General features: G+C 42.8%; 1 protein-coding gene across 4 annotated transcripts in view; it reads right to left on the bottom strand.

Moving 5' to 3' along the window:
- LOC113123337 (alsin-like) overlaps positions 1–23,143 on the bottom strand; it is a 32,307-nt gene extending 9,164 nt beyond the window's left edge. For 2 of the 4 annotated variants that reach the window (XM_026295285.2, XM_026295287.2), the window contains exons 1-33: positions 22,932–23,143; positions 22,029–22,189; positions 21,477–21,637; positions 21,071–21,295; positions 20,650–20,840; positions 20,513–20,545; positions 20,220–20,420; positions 19,757–19,869; positions 19,406–19,629; positions 19,199–19,259; positions 18,652–18,833; positions 16,286–16,454; positions 15,690–15,786; positions 15,471–15,548; positions 15,057–15,284; positions 14,479–14,650; positions 14,020–14,215; positions 7,977–8,042; positions 7,493–7,652; positions 7,095–7,226; positions 6,547–6,675; positions 6,106–6,129; positions 4,887–4,957; positions 4,059–4,125; positions 3,356–3,534; positions 3,030–3,095; positions 2,681–2,779; positions 2,323–2,487; positions 1,899–2,010; positions 1,489–1,566; positions 1,032–1,168; positions 646–801; positions 408–522 (exon numbers count right to left, since the gene is read on the bottom strand). In XM_026295285.2, the coding sequence (XP_026151070.1) occupies positions 408–522; positions 646–801; positions 1,032–1,168; positions 1,489–1,566; positions 1,899–2,010; positions 2,323–2,487; positions 2,681–2,779; positions 3,030–3,095; positions 3,356–3,534; positions 4,059–4,125; positions 4,887–4,957; positions 6,106–6,129; positions 6,547–6,675; positions 7,095–7,226; positions 7,493–7,652; positions 7,977–8,042; positions 14,020–14,215; positions 14,479–14,650; positions 15,057–15,284; positions 15,471–15,548; positions 15,690–15,786; positions 16,286–16,454; positions 18,652–18,833; positions 19,199–19,259; positions 19,406–19,629; positions 19,757–19,869; positions 20,220–20,420; positions 20,513–20,545; positions 20,650–20,840; positions 21,071–21,295; positions 21,477–21,637; positions 22,029–22,048 (4,107 nt within the window). In that variant the 5' untranslated portion in view covers positions 22,049–22,189; positions 22,932–23,143. The remainder of the gene's footprint in view (positions 1–407; positions 523–645; positions 802–1,031; positions 1,169–1,488; positions 1,567–1,898; positions 2,011–2,322; positions 2,488–2,680; positions 2,780–3,029; positions 3,096–3,355; positions 3,535–4,058; positions 4,126–4,886; positions 4,958–6,105; positions 6,130–6,546; positions 6,676–7,094; positions 7,227–7,492; positions 7,653–7,976; positions 8,043–14,019; positions 14,216–14,478; positions 14,651–15,056; positions 15,285–15,470; positions 15,549–15,689; positions 15,787–16,285; positions 16,455–18,651; positions 18,834–19,198; positions 19,260–19,405; positions 19,630–19,756; positions 19,870–20,219; positions 20,421–20,512; positions 20,546–20,649; positions 20,841–21,070; positions 21,296–21,476; positions 21,638–22,028; positions 22,190–22,931) is intronic. The other 2 variants (XM_026295289.2, XM_026295288.2) reach the window with 2 other exon arrangements.
- Positions 23,144–24,510: the final 1,367 nt, after the last annotated feature.

Raw genomic sequence — 24,510 nt, 5'->3', positions numbered from 1 at the left:
TAATGTGATGAACAATATATAATGCATCAATATTTACAATACAATAACATGGAATACGCCAATTTGAGATTTTACAGTACATTTTCTTCCAGTATACTTCCAGTCACTGGTAATGTTTTTGTACTTTTACTTAAGTACAATTTCAAATGCAGACCTTTACTTGTAACAGAGAATCACACTGTAGCATTTCTACTTTTACTTCAGTACTATTTTGATTTCTTCACTCCAGTCCCACAGAGAAATAAAATCCACACCATTATTCCATTATTGCTGGAATGCTTCTGATCACTGATTTCCCACATTGTCCTTAATGGCCTAATACAGTACAAATATTGCGCTGATGGTTGACCAATTTCTTTTAAATATACATCGGTGATTACAAAAAGAGAGAGAAACGTTACTCGTACCTTAAGGAGGTATCTTCGTATGTTATCATAGTTTGTAGTGGTGACAGGTTCTCCATGCTGGGGAATAAATTCTAAAGACTCCAATACTTTGCTCTGCGACCTACTGAGGTCCGGGCTACATACACAAAATACACACAAAGATATGCATTTAATTATTTTAACATGCATCTGCGTATTTAAGAAAGATATAGAAGGATTTGCAATCGCCTGAATGTGTGTGTTTGCGTGACTTTTCCACCTGTGTCGTCGTGCAGTTGTTATCGCAACAGCGATGTTCTCCCAGGCTGTAGCCCGCTCTCCTCTCCCAGCAGCATCACAGCCCAGTCGACTCCAGCATTCATCAAACACACAACCCCATCGCTGATCTGCAGGCACTACATATTGACCCATCCTGCTGCAAAAGCAAACATTTTAACATTTTTATTTTAACACTTCATAATAGAAACTGTTTACACTTATCCTGTTGTGTTTCCATACACACCTATCAGCCTCACAATGCACAGATAATATAAGCACACCCATACACATTCATACACAAAATATAAAAGATCCCTTTGTACACAAACAAATATACAACAAATACATGATGATTCCAGGTTTTAAAATATGCAAAGTAGTACTCACAACAGGTTCTTTCTGTCTTTGCTTTCAGGTTCAGCAACAGTTGGTTTGGTGTATGTTCCAACCACTTTCAGGCCTGTGCTCCACTCTCCACTGAACAGGCCCTCCAAAGAGTCCCCATTAGTCAGGGACAAAACACCCTGAGAGCAATGGATATGAATGAAATGACATTCACTGTGTTGTAGTTGTATAAGTCAGTTTTTAGCAATAGCTAGGGCTCTACACTAGTCACAGCTACCCATTTGTGAAGTAAACGTGAGTACAGGAACAAAACAAAAACAAAAAAAAATTAAATAAGCAGGATTTCTGATCTCCTATGTACTACAGCAAAATCCCATTACATTACAAAGCTCTAAAGACCATAACACAGTGACAGAATACATTTATGGACACAAATTATTATAGAGCATTAGACAGAGTCAGAGAAGGCAGATAAAATGAGACGGATGTCTTCTTCTACCTTCCCATTGATAGTCCAGTCCTCAGAAAATTCCCCATGGAAAACTGTGTCATCATCTGACAGCAACAGACCTGAACCCTGATTTAAAAAAAAAAAAAAAAAAAAAAAAAAAAGGCCCACACATACACATCAAACATTTTAGACATTACAAATATAGACTCTCAATCTTTAATCTAACGTTCATGTATTTACCATACCTGTTTAGTAAGATAAATATCAGTTTTTAGAAGTATGTGCTCCTAAATTTTTGTTTGAGGCCATTTATATACATTAAAAGTGCATTGATTTCAGAAATGTCTTTGCTATTAAAAAAAAAAAAAACTATCTTCATAAATATCTTGTAAAATCTCTGTACATCCAAACAGGAAAATATGAATACTGTGCAAGGTCATATTTAATGATGAACTTACAGCCATCTTGTTCTCTTTGAAGGTCCCTTCATAATAGAGACCGTACTGGGTGACAACCACAGTGCTGCCATGCCGCTGGTCATCCAACCAGAGTCCCATGTATTTCTCACCTCTGGAAAAAAAAAAATAAAAAAAGGGATCAGGAACTATCGACAACAGTCTGCCTTTGCCAAAAAATGAATATGTATATGAAATGCTTTGATAAGAAGATGTCTGTCAAGCCGTTATTTTCATTTAAAACCTGACATTCTCAAGAGCAATCAAAAGACAAACTGGTATCCCGTTTGATGGTAGAAAATTCAGTTCCTGTTGTTGCTAAAAGATGCTTGATGAAAAACATAGCTGTTTCACTTTGAAATGGTAGACCCTGTGCAGACAGATATAATCTAAGACCACCTCACTTTTCTGGGTTAAATAATCAGACCTGGTGATGTCATCGTAGACGCCGTATCCTGTCTTCCTATCCTGGACCCACTGGCCAATGAAAACACTGGAGGAATTCCTGGCTAATTTACCGGAGCTCAGCATGCCGTAACCGTGCCGCTGGTCGTCACAGAAGCAGCCCTCATACACCTCGCCACTGGCATACCTGGGGAAGACCCACACAGACACAATACACATGCAGATAGTGGCCATCTACAATGTACATTCTACTGCATATAATGTGGATTCAGATGATTCAGTTAATTAAATCATGCAGTTATTACTTTGTTGATGAAGAAATGAGACATACAGGTCATTAACTACCCCCAGTTTACTGAAAAGTCAAAATATTTACTGACTTGTACTTGCCAAAACCATGGATCTTGCCATCTTTCCAGTGTCCTTCGTAGATGTCTGGTTTATTCAGCACTTTGTTAGGTATTATACATTCTCCATAGCTGGGGAAAAAAGAGTTATGCAGAAATGTTGCAACAACACTTTAATCACTGCTAGTTAATCACATGTTTGTACATAGCAAATGTTCAGTATATGGTTTCAGTGAAAACTGAAACTACCAACATCATTTTCTGTTTCTGCAAGTTATTATGCTTTTTGCTCTTAAAGGGGTCAAGATATGTTTCACGCTGGTAATGAACCATATTATACATTATCAAGTTCTTCAGCATTACACCAGATTAATATACAGACCCATTTTCCAGTCCATTCTTAAAGATCCCTTTGTATATCCGTCCATCTGGCCATTTCATGGTTCCTCTGTAAAGGCAAACGTATTTTATTAAACAACCATTTGCACAAAGCCAGTCTGTGGTCATTTAACAGTGCTAGACATGGTGTTTAGATTTCAATTCACACCAACTTAACATATGCCATGCAGATACATTGAGTGCTTATTCACACATCTGTAATATTTAGGTTATGTGAACACACCCATAAGCAAATATTATTCAGTCAACCCTAAGTACAAAGGGATGACATAGGCAGGCATGCACACACACTCACTCACACTCACACACCTGCCATGAATTCGTCCTGCCAGCCAGCCCCCGGTGTACTGAGCATCTTTAAACCGTCCTTCTCCAGTGAACGTGTAAGAGGCTGTGCGAGACATCGCTGTCAGCACAGGCGATGAGCTCTGAACACCACCACCCAGCACCTGATCCACCGCCTGGTTAAGAGATTGTAACCACTTATTCTACAAAGAGAAAGATAGAAGGAATATTAATATTTCCGATATATCTGTAATTTCCACTGAGATCTAATTCCCCACATTATGTGCATAAAGCTCTTTGGGTGAAAACAAATCAACCACAAATGTGTATTAAAGGTTTAATGCATAATATTTATAGTGATTTATTAGCAGAAATGGAATAGATTATTCTTAATATGTCGTCATTAGTGAATAATCACCAGAAAACAACCATTGCATTTTGTTAATCTTAGAATGAGCTTTTTAAATTGACAAAGGGATCAAGGTATCCTTTCACTAAGGCCTGTTTATACTGTAGTTAAGAAGAGACAAGCCAAACACTGGCTCTAGACAGGGAATCACATTTTATTTTAAAGGTAACAGCCACCGTACCTTCCCTGGTGCCTGAAAACAGGTAGCTGGGATGTAAGGGCTGAACAGAAGGTTGCATTCTGCGATCTTACCACTAGATGCTGCTAAATCTTTAACATTTTACACATTACCTTTAATAGTATAAACTGTAAATATACCTTCTCCTGGGGTGTGGAAGCGACCAGTGTGAAACTCTCCTCTGGGCATGTAATTTTGATGGCACAGCTAAAAGCACACAAGGACAATAATTAACTTGAGCTGTACAAAATGCTTGAAAATGTTTTACAAAACAAGCTACTGTAAAAGTAAAAATACATATGTAGAACGACTTGTCTCATGCACAATCAAGAGCATCTGGCACTGTAAGCCAGGTATTCTAGTTATTGTATAAAAATAATCTGGCACTGACTTCAAGCCTTCATACCTTCAGTGCTATACTTCACAGAGTTCCAGAGAAGACACAGGTTTCAACCAAACAGCAAGTAACCACTGAGCCCAAATGTTTATCAGCGCTGATGTGCCTTAAAATTAATGTACTGGCACTAGATGGTGGCTCAAGTGAGCCAGAGAGATAATGAAAAGAAGTTTAGTTTATTCTTAGAATTCTTCCACTTGTTCCAATAGGATTCCACTGTTTTAATGTGATGTTGTAAAAAGGTCTATGACACTCTGTGATATCTGCTGCTTGCTTGACCAACTTCATCCCCATCAAGTGCCAAATCAATTTTCTGGGAGATAAACGTAAAATTAAGGATTCAAAAAGATCATTTCAGACGTATAAGAAGCTGAGGTATCAGTAAACCAGGCTTTATGATATAGCATAGTGTGTGACAGATGTTTTTTTTCCCCCCATTATTCATCATCATAAACCTTGAAGACTTACTAAATGTACTGTCCCAACCATCAGTTTTAATTAGTCATGTTAGGTTTGACCTAAGGTTTGACCTTTAGTCTTATTTATTTACTGTTTTTAACAACCAACTTACAGTCCACTGCTGTCTTCAGTAAGTGGTTTCACCCACAGACAGGTCAAAGGATAGACATGATGTGTGGAGAACTGCGGAGAGAGAGCAGTTTACTACTATATTTCTGTATATGTGGTTCTTGATAATTCTCACAACAGCTAACATCACACTGTCTGAGATAAAACTATTGTCTTAAGAAATTAAAAGAGAGAGACAGAGAGAGATAAATGGAAATTAGGAAACAAAACACTGCAAATCATAGTTTTACTATATGTAAAAGAAGTTTTGTGAAATAGATGAATGAGATGTCAGTGTGCAACCCTTCCTGGCTCTATTACAAAAATTTGTCCCTAGGTTCTGCCATGGAGTTTTGACCTTCATAGTATATGATTAATGTTTCAAGTCTTGTTTTATCACAGAACCAGAACAGCCAAAACTAAACCAAATTAAAATTTATAATCACTTCCCACAGCATATATTCAGTTTCTCACCTGACTTTGTAAAACCACACAGGGCATGGAGAGGGAGACAGAACAGGTTTCACCACTAACTGCTGTCTATTAATACACCACCACACACCATACAAAAGCCAAGGAAACTATTAACCTTAGTTAGTGTTCAGTACCAAAGTGTTTTATAGTGAAGCAAACATAAATTTGAAAGGGAAAGACACACAGGATAGGTCAACAGTACATATTTATTCATTGAGTAATGTAGAAGTTGTCAATTAGGTTAATCATCTTTTTCTTTAGAGCTGGTGATGTGGCTATCTACCAGATTAGATGCCTTTGAAAGCTAGAATGCAGCAGTGAGCCACATCCTTTCACCATCTTTATGGGCTATTTTCACCACTAACTGACTAATGTACAGTAACTGTTGCAAACACATCCAAACCCAAATCCACACAGACAGCAGCCCTCAGAAAAACATGCGTGAAATATTTTACATTTTAACACAGAACATCTGCAATGTGACAAAGCCGGATATTTATTCAGTTAGTGTATCCTTACAGATATAAAAAGAGTGGAAAAAATATTAGAGGCATCTGTGTGTACAAGAATCCGTTTAACATTACATAAAGTTCTGTGTTAAAATTCACTAATTTGCCTACTAATACCATGTGAGTGAGCCCTGAAGATAGGCCAGCCCACCTATGTGGCTATAGTATAAAAGTAAAAGTTATAAACCTGTTAGGCTGGCAGGACATGAAGCTGGGTAAACTAGAGTCAGATATACTTACTAGACTTTGAGAAGTAATGGCACCCTGAATGAACGAAAGACACAACGTACACATTTAACCTGCTTCTGCACAACATGGTGGATGTTTAGAAAATCCAGGACGGCAGAGAGAAACATACAAATCAAGTTTTGTCTGATCTGGGAAAGGCTAACAAAGATTCAGTGGATTCTCTCTGATGTTTTACCAGTGGGTGGTGCTGTTCTCTCTCAGACAATTTTAAGTTCATTTTAAAAGGTTTTCAACAGATAGGTTCATTGTGTCCACTCCACACTGCTGTTGTCGCTATCAGCATATTGCATTTACAAATCAACACTTCTGTGGAAAATTCATGGTGTCCACCATGCATCTACAATACCCACAAATAGACGAAAATTGCCATAATAGCCAGACTTTCTTTGTGTTTTCGTGTGTGTGTGTGTGTGTGTGTGTGTGTGTGTGTACCTGTGTGTGCACTAGTGCATCGTTGAACAGTATGAACCAGTGGTTGGAGAATCGCCCAGCATTCAGCAGAGTCAGAGACCTGTTAGTGCTTTCACAGACCACACGACGCTGTGGAAGCCGCAGAACCTCCTGAAGAATAAACACACATTTATATCTCCTTAGTAAAACCTGACAAGCTGTGGAAAATAATTGTGTATTACAGAAATTCTGCAGTAAACAGGTGAATAGATTTAGTAGAGGTGCATGCTATAGGCCTGTGCTTTGTACAGCAATGTATTGTAGGTTCCGCTTAAGGCAAAAAAACTCTTTGTGAATGATCTCTGTTTGAAACAGAGCATCTGAAAAACCATGTAAAACTTTTCCTCTATCATGAGAACAGCAAGATTGTTATACCTGGGTTGTACAAAAAATGTCAAGTACAGTGGCTGGTGGGGTTTGAAAGTCACCACAGAATATGACGACTTACATTTTGCATGTCAAATCTCAAAAGTTTTTCTTCAAACAAACAACAGACCGCAGTTTATAATAAAACACAGAGATGTACTCACAGTATTTTTTCCAGAGTGCATCTTCCAGAAGAGGAAAGTAGTTTCAGCCTCTTTCTTTCTTCTCATCAGGGACAAAGACAGGAACTCATACTGACTACAGCCCTGCTGAAGTGACTGATACTCTATAGTTACCTGACGGAGATAAAGAGGAGGAAGAGAGAAGAAGAAACACAACAAAAAATTTTTTACAGTGTATTTGAAGTTACAAAAGAGTAGGGCTGGGGCATCTTACAGCCAATACAGTGATGGTAATGTCTTACTTATCCAAAGTAACTCAGTCATTGGAAATACAGTAAGCTGGAGAAATGAGGAAGATTGGGGTGGAAAAGGAAGATCAAAACAGTCTGAGTGACATAAAATGCAAACAGACAGAAGCAGCACAAGAGTTTCACCCTCACCACATCGTAACAGGCAGCCATCTTGAGCAGGGCCCGGCTGTACTGCTGGAGATGCTGCAGTGGCCAGTACATCAATGAAACCAGATTAGCCTCCTCACTGGCAGGCTGATCTGCAACACACAGCTGAGCGAGCATGGCCTGCTGAGAGCCTAAACACTCGCTGAACAGAAATACAGAGAGACAAAAAGAAAAATAGAAAACAGACTTGTCTTAGGACTCAATTATTCCCAGTTTGACTGTTTCAAATGATGGAAGCTAATCAGTTAACGTCATCAAACACTTCTGGTCTAGTAAACCAGTCCTGCTGCATGTGGGGTGATGTCTTTTAAGCTAATAGTTGGTTTGGGGAAAAAAGGACATAAGAACTGGTTATTTAGCATTAGCAAGTTCACCAGCAAAGCTGTTGCTGGTGCTCCCTATAATATTTTTGAATGTGAACAGGACACCTGAAGTGAAAAAATACAGAACAGGAGGAGTAGCTTACATTGAGAGTTTATGGAGTGTCTGGAATCCACCCATCACCTGGAAGTTACCTACTGCAGAGCAATATCTGGAAAGAAAGAGGCAGATCAAAAGTATTCATACTGATGTTGACATGATGAAAGATATGTTTAAGACCTTTACTTTTTAACCCTTAACTATAAAATTCATTAAGGGGGAGGAACAATCCTGGACAATAAAATCAATCAATTAATCAAAAAAAAAAGTATTTATATGGCACTTTAAAGGTGCAATGTGTAAAATATGAAAGACTTAGTTTCTAATGGTGAGATTGCAGAATGCAACCTTCTGAGCACCACTCACACCCCAGGCACGTGTTACCAGGCGTGAATGGGAGCCAGGCCAACCCCAGGTCTGGCTCCAGGGTGGGGCCCCGGCTTTGCTGTACCAGGCGACGTCACAGTCCTTGTTTTTTTCTTGCTCACAAGGGACTACTGATCCGCTCTTAGTCTGGTCCGGACCTGTTTGCCTTGGGAGACCGTGCTGGGGGCATATAGCCCCTGACAACATAGCTCCTAAGATCATTCGGACAACTCAAACCCCTTCATCACGAATGGACCATGTTCTCCCCCTCCATTGTCGATGCAGAGGCTCAGAGCTGTGGTCGTAAGGTCTCTGGTGCCTGTCATGGCGGCAATCCCCGAACCCGGTGGTGGACACCGGAGGTAAGGGATGTCATCAAGCTGAAAAAGGAGTCCTACCTAGTCTAGCTGGCTTGTGGGACTCCCGAAGCAGCTGACAGGTACCGACAGGCCAAACATGCCCGGGCCGTGACAGAGGCAAAAACTCGAGTATGGGAGGAGTTCGGTGAGGCCATGGAGAAGGACGATCAGTGGGCCTCGAAGAAATTCTGGCAAACCATCCGGTGCCTCAGGAGGGGGAAGCAGTGCTCTGCCAACACTGTTTACAGTGGAGGCAGGGAGCTGCTGACCTCAACTGGGGAAATTGTCGGATGGTGGAAGGAATACTTCGAGGATCTCCTCAACCCCATCGACGCGTCTTCCATAGAGGAATGGGAAGAGGCTGGGAAGTCGGAGGCTGATCTGCCCATTACCCAAGCTGCAATCACTGAGGGAGTTAGGCACCAGGGGTAGATGAAATCAGCCCTGAGTATCTCAAGTCTCAGGATGTTGTTGGGCTGTCATTGTTGACACGCATCTGCAACATCACATGGCAACTGGATTGGCAGACCAAGGTGGTGGTCCCACTTTTTAAGAAGGGGGACTGGAGGGTGTGTTCCAACTATAGAGGGATCACACTCAGCCTCCCTGGGAAGGTGTATGCCAGGGTGCTAGAGAGAAAGATCTGGCCGATGGTAGAACCTTGCATCCAGGAGGGACAATGCAGTTTTCGTCCTGGTCGTGGAACACTGGACCAGCTCTATACCCTCTTCAGGATGCTCGAAGGTTCGTGGGAGTTTGCCCTACCAGTCCACATGTGTTTTGGGGACTTGGAGAAGGCATTCGACTGCGTCCCTCGTGACATTCTGGTTCGGTTGCCGGCAGTAAGTCAGACCTGTTCCCAGTACATGCTGGACTCTGGCAGGGCTGCCCTTTGTTACCGGTTCTGTTCACTATTTTTATGGATAGAATTTCTAGACACATCCAGGGGCCGGAGGGAGTCCAGAGAACATAGGATTTCATCTCTGCTTTTTGCAGATGATGTTGTCCGGTTGGCTCCATCGAGCCAGGACCTTAAGCACGCACTAGGGCAGTTTGCAACTGAATCTGAAGCGGCTGGGATGAGAATCAGCACCTCCAAGTCCGAGGCTATGGTGCTCAACCAGAAAAAGGTGGCCTGCCATCTCCAGGTCAGGGGAGAGATCCTTCCTCAGGTGGAGGAATTTAAGTATCTTGGGATCTTGCAGCAATGCAGTCGATGTACCGGTCCATTGTGGTGAAGAAGGAGCTGAGCTGAAACTCTCTATTTACCAGTCAATCTGTGTTCCGACTCTCACCTATGGTCATTAGGTCTGACTCATGACCGAAAGGACAAGATCTCGGATACAAGCGTCTGAAATGAGCTTCCTTCGCAGGGTGGCCAGGTGCCCCCTTAGAGATAGGGTGAGGAGCTCGGTCACCCGGGAGGAGCTTGGAGCTCGGAGCTCCTGCTCCTCCACATCAAGAGGAGCCAGCTGAGGTGGCTAGGGCATCTGTACCAGATACCTCCTGGGTGCCTTCCTGGGAAGATGTTCCGGGCATGTCCCACCAGGAGGAAGCCCTGGGGAAGACCCAGGACATGCTGGGGGGACTATGTCACTCGGCTGGCCTGGGAACGACTCTGTGTCCCCCACGGAAGAGCTGGAGGAAGTGTCCAGAGAAAAGGAAGTTTGGGCATCCCTGCTTAGGCTACTGTCCCCGTGACCCAGGCCCTCCAGCGTGTCCTGGGTCTTCCCCGGGGCCTCCTCCCGGTGGGACATGCCCAGAACACCTCCCCAGGAAGGCGCCCAGGAGGCATCCGAGACAGATGCCCGGCTCTACTCCGAGCTCCTCCCGGGTGACTGAGCTCCTCACCCTATCTCTAAGGGAGCGCCCGGCCACCCTGCGGAGGAAGCTCATTTCAGCCACTTGTATCCGCGATCTCGTTCTTTCGGTCATGACCCAAAGCTCATGACCATAGGTGAGAGTAGGAACGTAGATTGACCGGTAAATCGAGAGCTTCGCCTTCCGGCTCAGCTCCTTCTTCACCACAACGGACCGGTACACCGACCGCATTACTGCTGCCGATGCCCCGATCCGTCTGTCAATCTCACGTTCCGTCCTTCCCTCATTCGTGAACAAGACCCCGAGATACTTAAACTCCTCCACTTGAGGCAGGATCTCTCCCCTGGCCTGGAGATGGCAAACCACCTTTTTCCGGTTGAGTACCATGGCCTCGGACTTGGAGGTGCTGATTCTCATCCCAGCCGCTTCACACTCGGTTGCAAACCGCCCCAGCGAACGCTGGAGATCCTGGCTCGATGGAGCCAACAGGACAACATCATCTGCAAAAAGCAGAGATGAAATCCTGTGGTCCCCGAACTGGACTCCCTCCGGCCCCTGGCTGCGCCTAGAAATTCTGTCCATAAAAGTAATGAACAGAACCGGTGACAAAGGGCAGCCCTGCCGGAGTCCAATGTGTACTGGGAACAGGTCTGACTTACTGCCGGCAATGCGAACCAAGCTCCTCCTCCGTTTGTACAGAGACCGGATAGCCCCCAGCAAAGAGCCCCGGACCCCATACTCCTGGAGCACCTCCCACAGGATGTCACGAGGGACCCGGTCGAATGCCTTCTCCAAGTCCACAAAACACATGTGGACTGGTAGGGCAAACTCCCATGAACCCTCGAGCACCCTCGAGAGTGTGTAGAGCTGGTCCAGTGTTCCACGCCCAGGACGGAAACCGCATTGTTCCTCCTGAATCCGAGGTTCGACCACCGGCTGGATCCTCCTCTCCAGCACCCTGGCATAGACCTTCCCCGGGAGGCTGAGGAGTGTGATCCCTCTGTAGTTGGAACACACCCTCCGGTCCCCCTTCTTAAAAAGAGGAACCACCACCCCAGTCTGCCAATCCAGGGGTACTGTCCCCGAACGCCACGCGATGTTGCACAGGCGTGTCAGCCATGACAGCCCAACAACATCCAGAGACTTGAGGTACTCGGGACGGATCTCATCCACCCCCGGTGCTTTGCCACCGAGGAGCTGCCGAACTACCTCAGTGACTTCGGCTTGGGTGACGGATGGATCAGCCTCCGAATCCCCAGCCTGTGCTTCCTTTATGGAAGACGTGTTGACGGGATTGAGGAGATCCTCGAAGTATTCCTTCCACCGTCCGACAATATCCCCAGTTGAGGTCAGCAGCTCACCACTTCCACTGTAAACAGCGTTGGTAGAGCACTGCTTCCCCCTCCTGAGGCGCCGGACGGTTTGCCAGAATTTCTTCGCGGCCGACAGGTAGTCCTTCTCCATGGCCTCACCGAACTCCTCCCATACCCGAGTTTTTGCCTCCATCACCGCCTGGGCTGCAGCACGCTTGGCCCTGCGGTACCTGTCAGCTGCTTCGGAAGTCCCACAAGCCAACCAAGCTCGGTAGGACTCCTTCTTCAGCTTGACAGCATCCCTTACCTCCGGTGTCCACCACCGGGTTCGGGGATTGCCGCCACGACAGGCACCCGAAACCTTACGGCCACAGCTCCTAGCCGCCGCGTCGACAATGGAGGTGGAAAACATTGTCCATTCGGACTGAATGTCCCCAGCCTCCCCCGGGATCTGGTAGAAGCTCTCTCGGAGGTGTGAGTTAAAGACCCCTCTGACAGTGGGTTCGGCCAAACATTCCCAACAGACCCTCACAGTACGTTTGGGCCTGCCAAGTCTGTCCCGCTTCCTCCTCCGCCAGCGGATCCAACTCACCACCAGGTGGTGATCAGTTGACAGCTCTGCCCCTCTCTTCACCCGAGTGTCCAAGACATACGGCCGAATGTCAGATGACACGACTACAAAGTCGATCATTGACCTCCGGCCTAGGGTGTCCTGGTGCCATGTGCACTGATGGACACCCTTATGCTTGAACATGGTGTTCGTTATGGACAAACTGTGACTAGCACAGAAGTCCAACAATAGAACACCACTCGGGTTCATATCGGGGAGGCCGTTCCTCCCAATCACGCCCCTCCAGGTTTCACTGTCGCTGCCCACGTGAGCGTTGAAGTCCCCCAACAGAATTATGGAGTCCCCGGTAGGAGCACCTTTCAGCACCCCCCCGAGAGACTCCAAAAAGGCCGGGTACTCAGCACTGTTGTTCGGCCCATAAGCCGAAACAACAGTGAGAGACCTATCCCCGACCCGAAGGCGCAGGGAAACGACCCTTTCACTCTGGGGGGAAAACTCCAACACGTTGCGGCTGAGCTGGGGAGCTATGAGCAAGCCCACACCAGCTCGCCACCGCTCACCGCGAGCAACTCCAGAGTAGAAGAGAGTCCAGCCCCTCTCAAGGAGCTGGGTTCCAGAGCCCAGGCTGTGCGTGGAGGTGAGCCCGACTATCTCTAGTCGGTACCGCTCAACCTCCCGCACAAGCTCAGGCTCCTTCCCCCCCAGTGAGGTGACATTCCATGTCCCTAGAGCCAGTTTCAGCATCCAGGGATCGGGTCGCCGAGGTCCCCGTCCTCGACCACTGCCCGATCCACTATGCACCGGCCCCTTATGGATCCTCCTGCGGGTGTGGGTCCACAGAAGGATGGCCCCACGTCACTCTTTCGGGCTTTGCCCGGCTGGGCCCCATGGGGGGAGACCCAGCCACCAGGCGCTCGCCTACGAGCCCGAACCCCAGGCCTGGCTCCAGGGTGGGGCCCCGGCTTCGCCATGCCGGGCAACGTCACGGTCTTCAATTGTCGCTCCATAAGGGGTCACTGAACCGCTCTTAGTCTGGTCCGTCACCTAGGACCTGTTTGCCTTGGGAGACCCTGCCAGGGGCATATAGCCCGGGACAACATAGCTCCTAGGATCATACGGGCACTCAAACCCCACAACCACGATAAGGTGGCGGTTCAAGGAGGGTATATGGCTATATGGTCAAATTTGTGTGCATTAGCCAATAAACAAGCTGCACCATTCTGAACTATTTGAAGATGAGTGTGAGATGCATGGTTTTTACCAAAATAAAATACATTACAATAGTCAATTTGGGATGTAATAAAGGCATGAATAGTGATCTCTAAATCAGAAAATGATAAAAACAACTTGACTTTGCTAAACATTCTTAATTGAAAAAAGACCATTTTTTTACCACTGAACTGATTTGTTTCTCTTAGTACACTATGAAATATTACTCCAAGATTTTTAATAGTGGATTTAATTTTTAAAGTCAATGTGCCAAGGTCTTTGTCAGCAATTGTTGTTGAGTCCTCAAAGAATAAAATTGGGCAAGACAGCAAAAACATAAAGCCTGAAAACAGCCAGCTGATGCACATGACTTCTTCACGGCACTTGCTGTATTCTGTGAAAAATGGATGTAAGGATTTTTTTATGCTGAGACAAAAAGGTAAACCTTACTCTTTATAAATGTCAAGGAAGTGCTCAGTATGCACCAGCAGTGGAAGCGAGGTGACATTATGGACCTGCAGATTATGCAGGAAGTAACTGAGTGATGTAGCGTGTCGACCGATCAGGACGCTCAGACGAACAAAACTCTCACAGAGAGAGAAGAAGAGATGAGTGCATGACTCCCCTAATGCTGGACACACACGTTCTGTGGAGGAAAGCAAACACACTCACATTGTAAGCATTTTCTGTTGCTGCACTTACTGCTTGCTCAAATCATGCATGTATTATTTCAAGATCGTGTTTTGTATTTTTGCACAATTCTTTGTATTTCTCGCCATTTCACATGTTTTTATTCATATTTAAGAACGATATATTCAAATACTACTCTAAAAACCCCAGATAGTAATAGGTCAGTAGTGGAAATTAGTGCCATCCACAAAGAAGCAGCTAGTAGAGACACAGTCTCACCTCTGTTACGTAATGGTGTGAGAAGGCACTTCTTGACGTTACTCAGCCAGCAGTAGAAGTGTCTTTCTCTGGAGGCCAGCTCATGGATAGCAGAGATGAAGCCCATGATGTTATGGTCTAACAGCAATGCACAGCTCTGACCTCCACTGCACACACTGTTAATATAACCCATCTACAAACACAGACACAAAGGAAACAAAGGTTGTTAATATAATATCAGCATTAAAGAGCTTGGATGATTTCTCTGAGGCTTTGGTGTGGTTACAATTATGGTTAAGAATTTGGGCTCAACTTCCAACTCTCCCTGTATAAAGATCACACTGGCATTAGCATGAAAAACACTAAAATATTTCTGTTTTTGCTATTCATGAGATGTGAACGAATTCTATTTGAGGATTCATTTTATTGTATTCTTTTTGTGTATTTGGAGGGACAGGTATTACAATATATTAAATGTTGTGTACTGCTTTGGTCTATGCAATATAATTGTTACAAAAAATATTAATAAATATTTAAAATATAAGTATACTTGAAATATTATTTGTTAAAACGGTTTTCTGTGTTCTTGACCTACTAACCTCTATGCAGAAAGGCAGCACAGTGGGTCTCACTGTATAATTCTCTGCCCTCTGGGGTGAACTCTGGCATGACCTTTGACTCTGGTGTGACCTATCACTCTGCACTGACATTGGTTCCTGCTGTTGGCCACAGTACAACAGGATCGGCTGGACACAGTCTCCATCAGCCAAGAGCAGGGAGTGGCTCTGACCAGCTGACATGTCCCAAACCCGGAGACCATCAGACAGCTACCATGGCCCACCAGACAAAACACAATGTGCTTTGAGAACATTTACTGCGTTTTTACATTCATATTTGTATGTTGTTGATAATGTTTTACGGTGTTGACACCTCTTGAATGTTGGCATTAATAACTTGTAAGTCAAGCGTTAAGGCATAATGTCCCATGAATATATCCTGACAGATTGTTGTACCTTCGCTTGTTGAGGGACGGTGACGGGACTGTTGATATGACCAAGCTGTCCACACATGTTGCTGCCCCATGAGTACACCTACAACAAACAAAGGAGTTACACTGTGTATGAAGGTGGGTGTGCTTGTGTACTTCTATGCTTGTGAGGACCAATTTCACTTTCAAATCTTGAAAATAAGATCCGCACATACAGAAATACAATTGTGTGTGTGTCTGTTACCTGGCACTGAGCAGTGAGTGCCAGTGAATGGTGTGACCCTGCAGCAACTTTGATCACTTCCTCGCCTGTCAAAGACTTGATACACAGAGGTTGGAGTCTACAAATACAAGAATACAGGGTTAATTCTAGTCATGTGGATAGATGTTCTTTATTGTGACTTCGCAAGACAAAATGCAGTTCGCATAAGGTCATTATTTTATCACAAAACTGTACATGGATTATATAATAAATTGCTTATGAGACATCAGAAAACAGTAGCATTAGCAATGGTTTTTGGATCATATCTGTAACCAACATAATATTACATTGTGATTCTCAATATAAAATGAGAAATGTTTAGCAAAAGTACACTATTCAGAAATATAAAAAATACTTACATGTAATATTAATTTAGTGTGTTAATTTTAGGGATGTATCCATGCTTAACCTGACTCCAACTGCAAAGAGTTTTTACACTGAGCCAGTAGAAAGTGAAGCCTACTATCAGTTGTAGGATGAACTGTGATCCAGATCAGTTTTAAATTTTCTTTTCAAATGTATTCTGTCTTGGTATACAAGCCAGGATATTTTATAAGTGTGTGTGTGTGAGTTTAGACCTGGCAAGTTGGTCTCCGTGGCCCAGTTGACCCTCAGACCCACGGCCCCAGCTCCACACTTCTGTTTCCAGAGACAGCAGCCCCTCTCCTGCCTCCTCCAGTGTTGGAGCCTGGGTCTGGCCAGTAGAGGACGGCTTGCAGGCACAAGGCTGCCGTCGCCGTGGAGACCCTGAAAGAAAAACATATGATCTAATGGTAAAATGCTGTTACAGAACCATTTACAGTTATTTACATTTAAACATCAGACTACAAATGCACTATATCTGTTGTAAGACAGAAAAGTGTCATATAGCTATAACATCTTTAAGATACCTGTAGCAAGTAAGTTTAGTGCTCTCTACACAAACAGACCACAGCAGTTTGCACTACAGAGTTCTCACCAGCCTAAATAAACTATACTATATGGTTTAAACACATAAATTACAACGTACAGGTCAGGTATGAACACACCCTAACAACTTCATGAGCTCTTCTACAACCCACTAGTAAAACCTTGGATCTCTATAATAGAAGTGAACTAGGTCACAGCTGCAAAAACAACAGGGGAAAGCAGGAGATCTACTCTCTCAAAGTTGTTTCAAAGCATTCTGTTCACGCACACTGGTTAAAAAAAAAGAAGATGTAGGCAAGGCAAGTTTATTTATATAGCACAATTCATACACAGAGTAATTCAAAGTGCTTTACAGAAATAAAAGAAAATACATAGGAAAGAATAAAAATGAGAAACTGAGTGCAGATAAATCACTTTGGATAAAACACTGTCAGTTGTCATATGTTACATGCCACACTAAAAAGAAGGGTTTTTAGCTTGGACTTAAACATTGCCAGAGATGAGGCTTGTCTAACTTCATCAGGAAGACTATTCCAGGTTTTAGCTGCATAAAACTGAAACGCTGCTTCTCCCTGTTTAGTCCTGACTCTGGGCACGAGCAGAAGGCCTGTCCCTGATGTTCTCAGAGTTCGAGATGGTTCATATGGCATCAACATATCAGAGATTTAATGTGGTGCTGAGCCATGAAGAGACTTATACAAAAGCAGTGCTGTTTTAAAGTCTATTCTCTGAGGGACAGGAAGCCAGTGCAGAGATCTGAGAACAGGAGTAATGTGGTTGTACTTCCTGGTTCTAGTCAGGACCCGAGCAGCAGCGTTCTGAATGTACTGTAGCTGCCTTACTGCTTGTTTTGAGAGCCCCATGAACAGGCCGTTACAGTAATCTAACCTGTTAGAGATAAAAGTGCTATTGCTATTAAACATCTAATAAATGCATAAGGGTTTGTCTGTCTCTATGTGTCAGCCCTGTGATAGACTGGCGATATGTCCGAGATGTACCCCACCTCTCACCCCACGGATTGGCTCCAGCCCACCACGACACTGAATTAAGTGGTATTGAGAATGGCTGGCTGGCTCTATGGATAAATACATGAGGAATTTGGAAATGACTAAAACTGAAAACAGTCTAAAACAAATGCTTGATTCTTGTCAGTTCTGCTGTGACTAAAGAGTTTCATTCTGACACTCCTGAAACTCCTGGCAAACCAGAAAACAAGAAGTTAGCTCTGTTGTGTCTGATAATTACAGATATGGATAAATAAAGCATAATGACACTTTAAAGAGTTAATGAAGCCACAAGACAACCCCATCTGAACTTTCTGATTTATAATGTGTATTTTTATTTTCACGTGCTATGATCTTTATGTATTTATCAGTATACTTGATAAAATCAAGGCTTGAAAAGTTCACTATAGTTCAGTGTGTCATTGTTCAGTGTGATAGTCAAACACTGGCCGAAATGGTTCTAGCAAAGATAATATTTATATTCTACTTCCTTGTTAGCTAGGCTGCAATCAGATAATACATCACAAGCGCAGTTGCACAGTTATGCAAGCAGTTGGTGATGTTTTTTGTACTGTGCAACAACCAATACTTGAAGTGGGACTGTAGAACTATTGACAAGATGGGAATTATGGTATCCACAAAGCAATATCATACAAAGTTATTTTCTAAATATTTGGTTTTCTGTTCTTTCAGTTATATGTATTTTTTCCTTTCTTTTTCAGAGTTAGAGGAGAAGGTCCATACCACTCTAAAGTCTGTGCACTTAATATGAAACTAGATGCATAGTTTTGAGCTCAGTGTAGCTTAGCTCTATGAATGGATCCAGGGTGAAACCAGCTGGCTCTAAAAAGAGTCTAACAGCACCTCTAATCTAAATCATTAATTAATATAATGTATTGTATTTGTTTATTTTAAATCCATGTAAAAATGTAAAATGTTAAAAACTTTAACAATATTTTGGTGAACACTATTTCAAAGAAAGCATAATAAGTATACTTCACATATGAATAATTAAGTTGTCCACACCCTACCAGTTCTACCATGGGTGGGTGTTCCAGGTAGTGAGCGTCTCCTGTTTGTTGCTGTCTGACCCTTCTGGTTCAGATTTGTTAGACTGGAGCTCTTCAGCCCCTGAAGTCCCATCTTTTCAGCCTCCTGACTAAGTCGAACTTCCAAACACCCTGGGGAGAATGAGTATGGTCCAGACATGCCACTGTAGGAGAAATAATCAAACAATGGGTCGCAAATGTACTGCAGGAATCTTAACAAAGCTCAAAAAATTGCTGAACCCTCCCCTATTTCATTGAATATTTTATATTATGCATTGTAATTTATCATAAAAGTGAACTGGATTCACCTGAACAAAAAGAAAAGCCACAAAAATGGCTTTTAGACATATTTCACAAAGAAACTTTAATGAAACTACTGAAACTTTAACTGCACTACACAAATTGTTGAAATGATGTCCTTCATATTATATTACTGGAAGCTATTTTATTGTCACAAATTATCACAAGAAAACTCTGGCACTTTAATTACTCTTGCCCAAAAAAGTCCTTTGAACAAAAATTGTTTTACTTGATGGTTTGACTCTTTATTGTTGATTCGAAGGGAGGAGTTGAAGATACACAGCTGTCATCTGGAGAAAAATATGAAGGGAGAAGAGGAGAAGGTTGCAGAGATTAGAGTAAAAAACAAAAGAATGACTAAAATAATAAACTAAAAAAAGCAAACTTTAGAAACACAATATGGGTTAAACAATAAAGCAATGGATACATTACCAACCTGACGTGTGACTGCTCAGTGAGTCAGTGTCCCCTGGCCCAGTGGTTTGTTGTGTCTCTAATGAGGACCCAGAAAGTTTCTGGAGGAGGCTCTGAAGCTCCACCTCATCAGGGAAAACTGAATTCTTATTGGCCCTCCAGCCTGACAGTGGGCACAACATCGGGGTGCCGTCTGGCTGAGTTAGCGGTTCAGCTTCCCCATGGCCACTACCTGGGAGATTTCTCCTAAATTATTTTTATAAAAAGATAGAAAGAAGCATGATCAGATAAAAAGAGAAAGAAAAACATTAAATGCAAAAATATTAAAACTAAATGATAAAAAAAGAGAGCCACAAGTTATAAAATACTGTACTGTTTCCTGTCTTCAGAAAATGGACATAAACTCGCTACAGAGCCAGGACTGCTGCCAGCTGACCTTCCCCCACGCTGAAGTCTTTGCCTGGGGCCTATTCTCCTGGGAGAGGACTGAGAATGCACACCAGACAAGGGTATCAACCAATGCAGGAGCAGTGCTCATAAACAAGCATACATGCCAGCAGAAAGGAGCTGTATGATATGGTGCTGTAGCTGCTGGAAAAATATATCTATATATCAAATTCCATGGTACCAGATCACAAGTATAGCTGCTACCAAAATTTGACACACTTTAGATTCTAAAATTGATTAACTTATTAATTTACAATAGGATGTTGAGGCACAACGTACTACTTAATGTACATTTTTAAACTACTTTCCAATTTTTTTTAATGGGTTATTCATCACCAGATTTCATTTATTACTTTGTCTGTAATTTGTCTTTGTTTGAGTATATATACCTCGTCTGTCATGACTTCACTCAGCTCCACCCCCAGTGGACAGTAGTGAGAATCATCAACTGTAACCAGCTCCTCTCTCTCTGGCACTGAGCAGTGAGGCGACTGGCCCCGCTCTCTCTTCTTAGGGGGATTATGGGTATTGTATTTTTGAGGAGGTAAACTGCGAACCAAGGCCAGGCTGTGGTAGGCACCACAAACCACCTATTGGATATGAACAGAGATAGCATTTCAGGAGGCAGGACATGGTATAATTTATCATTACTTGTGGCAGTTTTATCAGAAAAATAAAATACCTGAATTACTTGTTTGCCAGCCAAGTGCTCCACCTGGCCCACAGAGAAGAATATAAATATGATGATTAAAATAAATACACTGTTTTGACATGACAAATGTGAGTCAATGTTTTTCATTCTGATTTACACAAATGTACCTTCTGTGGTCTTGACACAGGGAAAGTGCTTATGACCAGGCCAAGCTGACAGCCGCTGCCCCAGGCCCACAGCTCGTTCTGGGATGAGAGAGCCAGGCTGTGCTCCCGACCACAGGCCAGATCCACAACCCGAATCACCGCAGGAGGAACGACGTCATTGTCAACGACACTGACCGGGCATGGCTCTGAAACTGACATGATGCACGGGTCACAGAAATGCTGTACAAATACAGGGTCTAAAGGGACATTTGGACCAAAATGTGAGAAACCTATTTTGCATTTATGCATTTATAATCTAATTTACAGACTTTAAAGAGAGCAACTGTTTGAGGAAAAAATGTAACAACCAAACAAGTGAAACGAAAAATGGAAAGGGTAAAAAGAAATGAGGAAGGATGGTGTTAGGAAGGTGCTGACCAACCTGTGATGTTTGTGACTGTGCCCCTCTCAGTCAGCCCACACTGTCCTGCAGTGTTTTCCCCCCACATGTAGACACTGCCCTGTTCACTCAGTGCTCCGCAGTGGAAACCACCAGCAGCCACACGGACAACCATCTCCCCCAGCAGAGTGACTTCTAGCACTGGATGAGATGCTGGGATTCTCAGATCTCTCCACAACAGCTCTCCGAATGAATATACCTGACCTTCTGCAAGGTAACAGCAACTAAGAAAATATAGCTATTTTTTTTACATGTAATGTTTTCACTACAAACTGATAACTTTGGGTAGAAAAGTTAGAAAATCATGAGAGGACTTATTTTCATAAACTTAATCATATATTATGTATAATAATCACCCAGCCTTACTACACAACAAACAATCACTCACCTTGTGTTAACAGGAGTCCATGGTGTTCTCCCAGAGCAGCCTGTACAACAGGTCTGGAAAGCAGTACTCTCTCTGGACATAGCTGCTCACTTGAGCCCTGTAAGTGCCAGATGTGGAAAAGGCCTCGTTCTGGAGGAGTGGGGGCTTGCTCCTCTGCAGAGCTGCAATGATGCACACAAACATGTTATCATCATAGTCTAACTTGAGCCGTCAATTTAGATATGACCAGCTATAAACCTGATCACAATCTGTCCAAACTTAAATCAGCACTAAAATGTTTAAGATGGCCATCATCAGCTGGGCTCATTCAGGGCCCATAAGATTATTCATTTGTACCAATAGTACTAAAGTTGCTACATACATCCATCTAGGAGTAATTGTGTGTTTGGCCACAGATGACACATCAGTGTTCAAATTAATATCACAGTTAGTCAGGAAAATACCTAATGGAAACACAGTTGCATGGAAATCATTACATTCAACCTGTTTCCAGTAAAAACAGGAGATACAATCAGGAACAGATCAGAAGTGGGTGTGTCTCTTGGCCTTTACCTCTGCTCTCTGTTGTCCATCACTTCAGACTCTCTAGTCCATTGGACAGTAAAGGCATCTTTATTAACATTTTTTCAAAGCTTTGGCTTCTGTTCACTTCCAACAATGAATCACTTCACAGGAAACAAGTGAATGTTCTTACACCTCTGTGGTTCACCTGACTGTCAAAACAACATAATAAACATACACTTCATTACTTGTGTTGACATTTACAATAAAGACTGAAATCATTAATGCAAGTTGGTTCTCCTTTAGATCAGGTTAAAAATGCTACAATATCTAAAATTGTGGAAGACCAAAATGCATGACATTATATTTAACCCAAGGTTCACTGTCTGGCTATTCTCTGCAGTTTAAGTCCATCTTGCTCTCTTTACCCTGAGTTAAGATCAAATGGTTACATTTCTAACATTATTTCCAAGTTCAAGAGTCAGCTGGCAGTCTCTTGTGGGAGAGTCATTTGCCCAACCCTGGGGGATTAGATATTCTTAATGTTTAGCCTGGGAGTGGGAGTGTTTTTACTTACCCCTTATGCAGACACGCCCCAACAACTCAACACAGTAAACCTACTAGAGTTTGCCTTTGTTACGTGCTGAGTAAAAAGCTTAGTCTTACATTACTCATCTATTTCTGTTCCTGTGGAAACACAAATCACATCAACGCAGAGCCTATAAGTTAATTACACCAAAGCTATTTGGGTTCGGCCAAATAGAAAGATTAGCTAAGACAGACAGGTGAGAAGATAAAATCATTTTCTTGCCGTCTCACCATTTTACATATAACACCTGGACTTCCCTTATAATAAAGCTCCGAGGTCTTGTGTTGTGGCTGTAACCTTAAAGCTAATAAACTGAATTAGGTTAGCTCGATGCTAATGCTGCTACAGAAGCTAACCAAACTTACCAACTGCAACAAGAAGCCGTGAAAAAGTCGCAGAGATCCGTGATGCGGCAGAGCTGAATAAAACCGGAGGACTGTGTGAAACTGTCACGGCAGAAACACTGAGCTGGGACACTTTTAATGTATGTTACTCTAATCAGTGCAGCGCAGAGAAAGCAGAAGTTGCCGATGACAGTTGTGTTGCTACTGGGAGGTAGCTCTCCGACGGCATCCGGGCAGGGACAAGCAGGACGGCCACGGTCTGTCAGAGAGGCGATAGGCACAGCAAGAGGCTCCACCTTGTCGCTGTTTCCAGGGCTGGAGTGTGGCTGCTAGCATGGCTTTTCAGGTACACCTATAGCTGTTTACCAGTACTTCATTACGGCGCCCTCTGATGTCCCTGGGTAGAAAAAAATATTTAGGTGAGGACCCATGGGAACGGAAAATAAACGGTGCACACGGTAATTGGTTCTCACTGACAATTAGGCGAAACAACTATATCTGCTAATTTACATTAATTCATCCTCTTGATGTGAGTTAGGTACACGAGGTAGGCTTAAACCTCAAGTCACAAACACAAAACCACCATCTGAGGATTCAAATCTAGCATGCACAGATCATCTGCATACAATCAAAATTACTGTGAATGTAAGACTCCAGAGTTACAGGCTAAGTAATACTCTGTCTCTCTCTCTCTCTCTCTCTAAAAAAAGCACAGAAATGTTTTCATGGGGGGCAAAGGGGTGCCTAAATGTTTTAGTAGGGCTGCATAAGAAGGACGTATATGTGAGTTGTTATATAGACAGTAAAATGCAATGTGACTTTTATGGAACAAAAGACAAATATATAATATATAATAATATATATAATATTATATATAATATATTTATTCTTACATTACATTAATAAACACTTCCCAGACTTTCCAGGTTTAGTTAAAAACAACTACAAAAATTATAGTTAATAATATAGTATAACGATTGATTATAATGGAGAGTGAGTGATTTCCTGCAATTTGAATATACAGGTCCTAAGCTATAGTTGAGGCCATCATCTGTATTAACATATCCAGCGAGTGATTGAGAAGCTTCATTCATATTTTGACTAAAATCCTATTTGGGAGAAGCTACATTTCTATATGACATTAATACAGGTGTAGTTCTTTAATAAACACCTTCAGACCACAAAGCAGCTACAAAATTGTAATTTTATCAAAAACTACTTGGCCTAAGACCAAAATTAATTCACTGCTTGATTCCTACAGTCTTGCAGAACATTTATTTGAAATTTGGCAGAAGACACGATCTGATGAGAGCTGATTAGAGTGAATGGAGTATGACAGCTTACATGCCTATCGATGAAATTAAGGATAAAAAAAAACTCTACAACTCCTGTGAACTTTGTGTTCATGATTTGGGAGAAGAGGTGGATACTGATTCTATATCTATTCTAGATCTATGTTTTCTGTGCCTAATGCCCATAGCTACTCCTTTTCCTTTCCCTTCTTTTTTACCCATGTTCGTGATCAGTGCTTGTTTGCTGTTTTACTGTTTTCTATATAAAAGTGTCCAGTAGGTTTTGGCTCCAACATTTACTGCCTGCA

Source organism: Mastacembelus armatus, chromosome 21 (genome assembly GCF_900324485.2).
Source record: "Mastacembelus armatus chromosome 21, fMasArm1.2, whole genome shotgun sequence".
Classification (NCBI taxonomy): Eukaryota; Metazoa; Chordata; class Actinopteri; order Synbranchiformes; family Mastacembelidae; genus Mastacembelus; species Mastacembelus armatus.
This window is presented reverse-complemented; position numbering and strand designations above follow the sequence as displayed.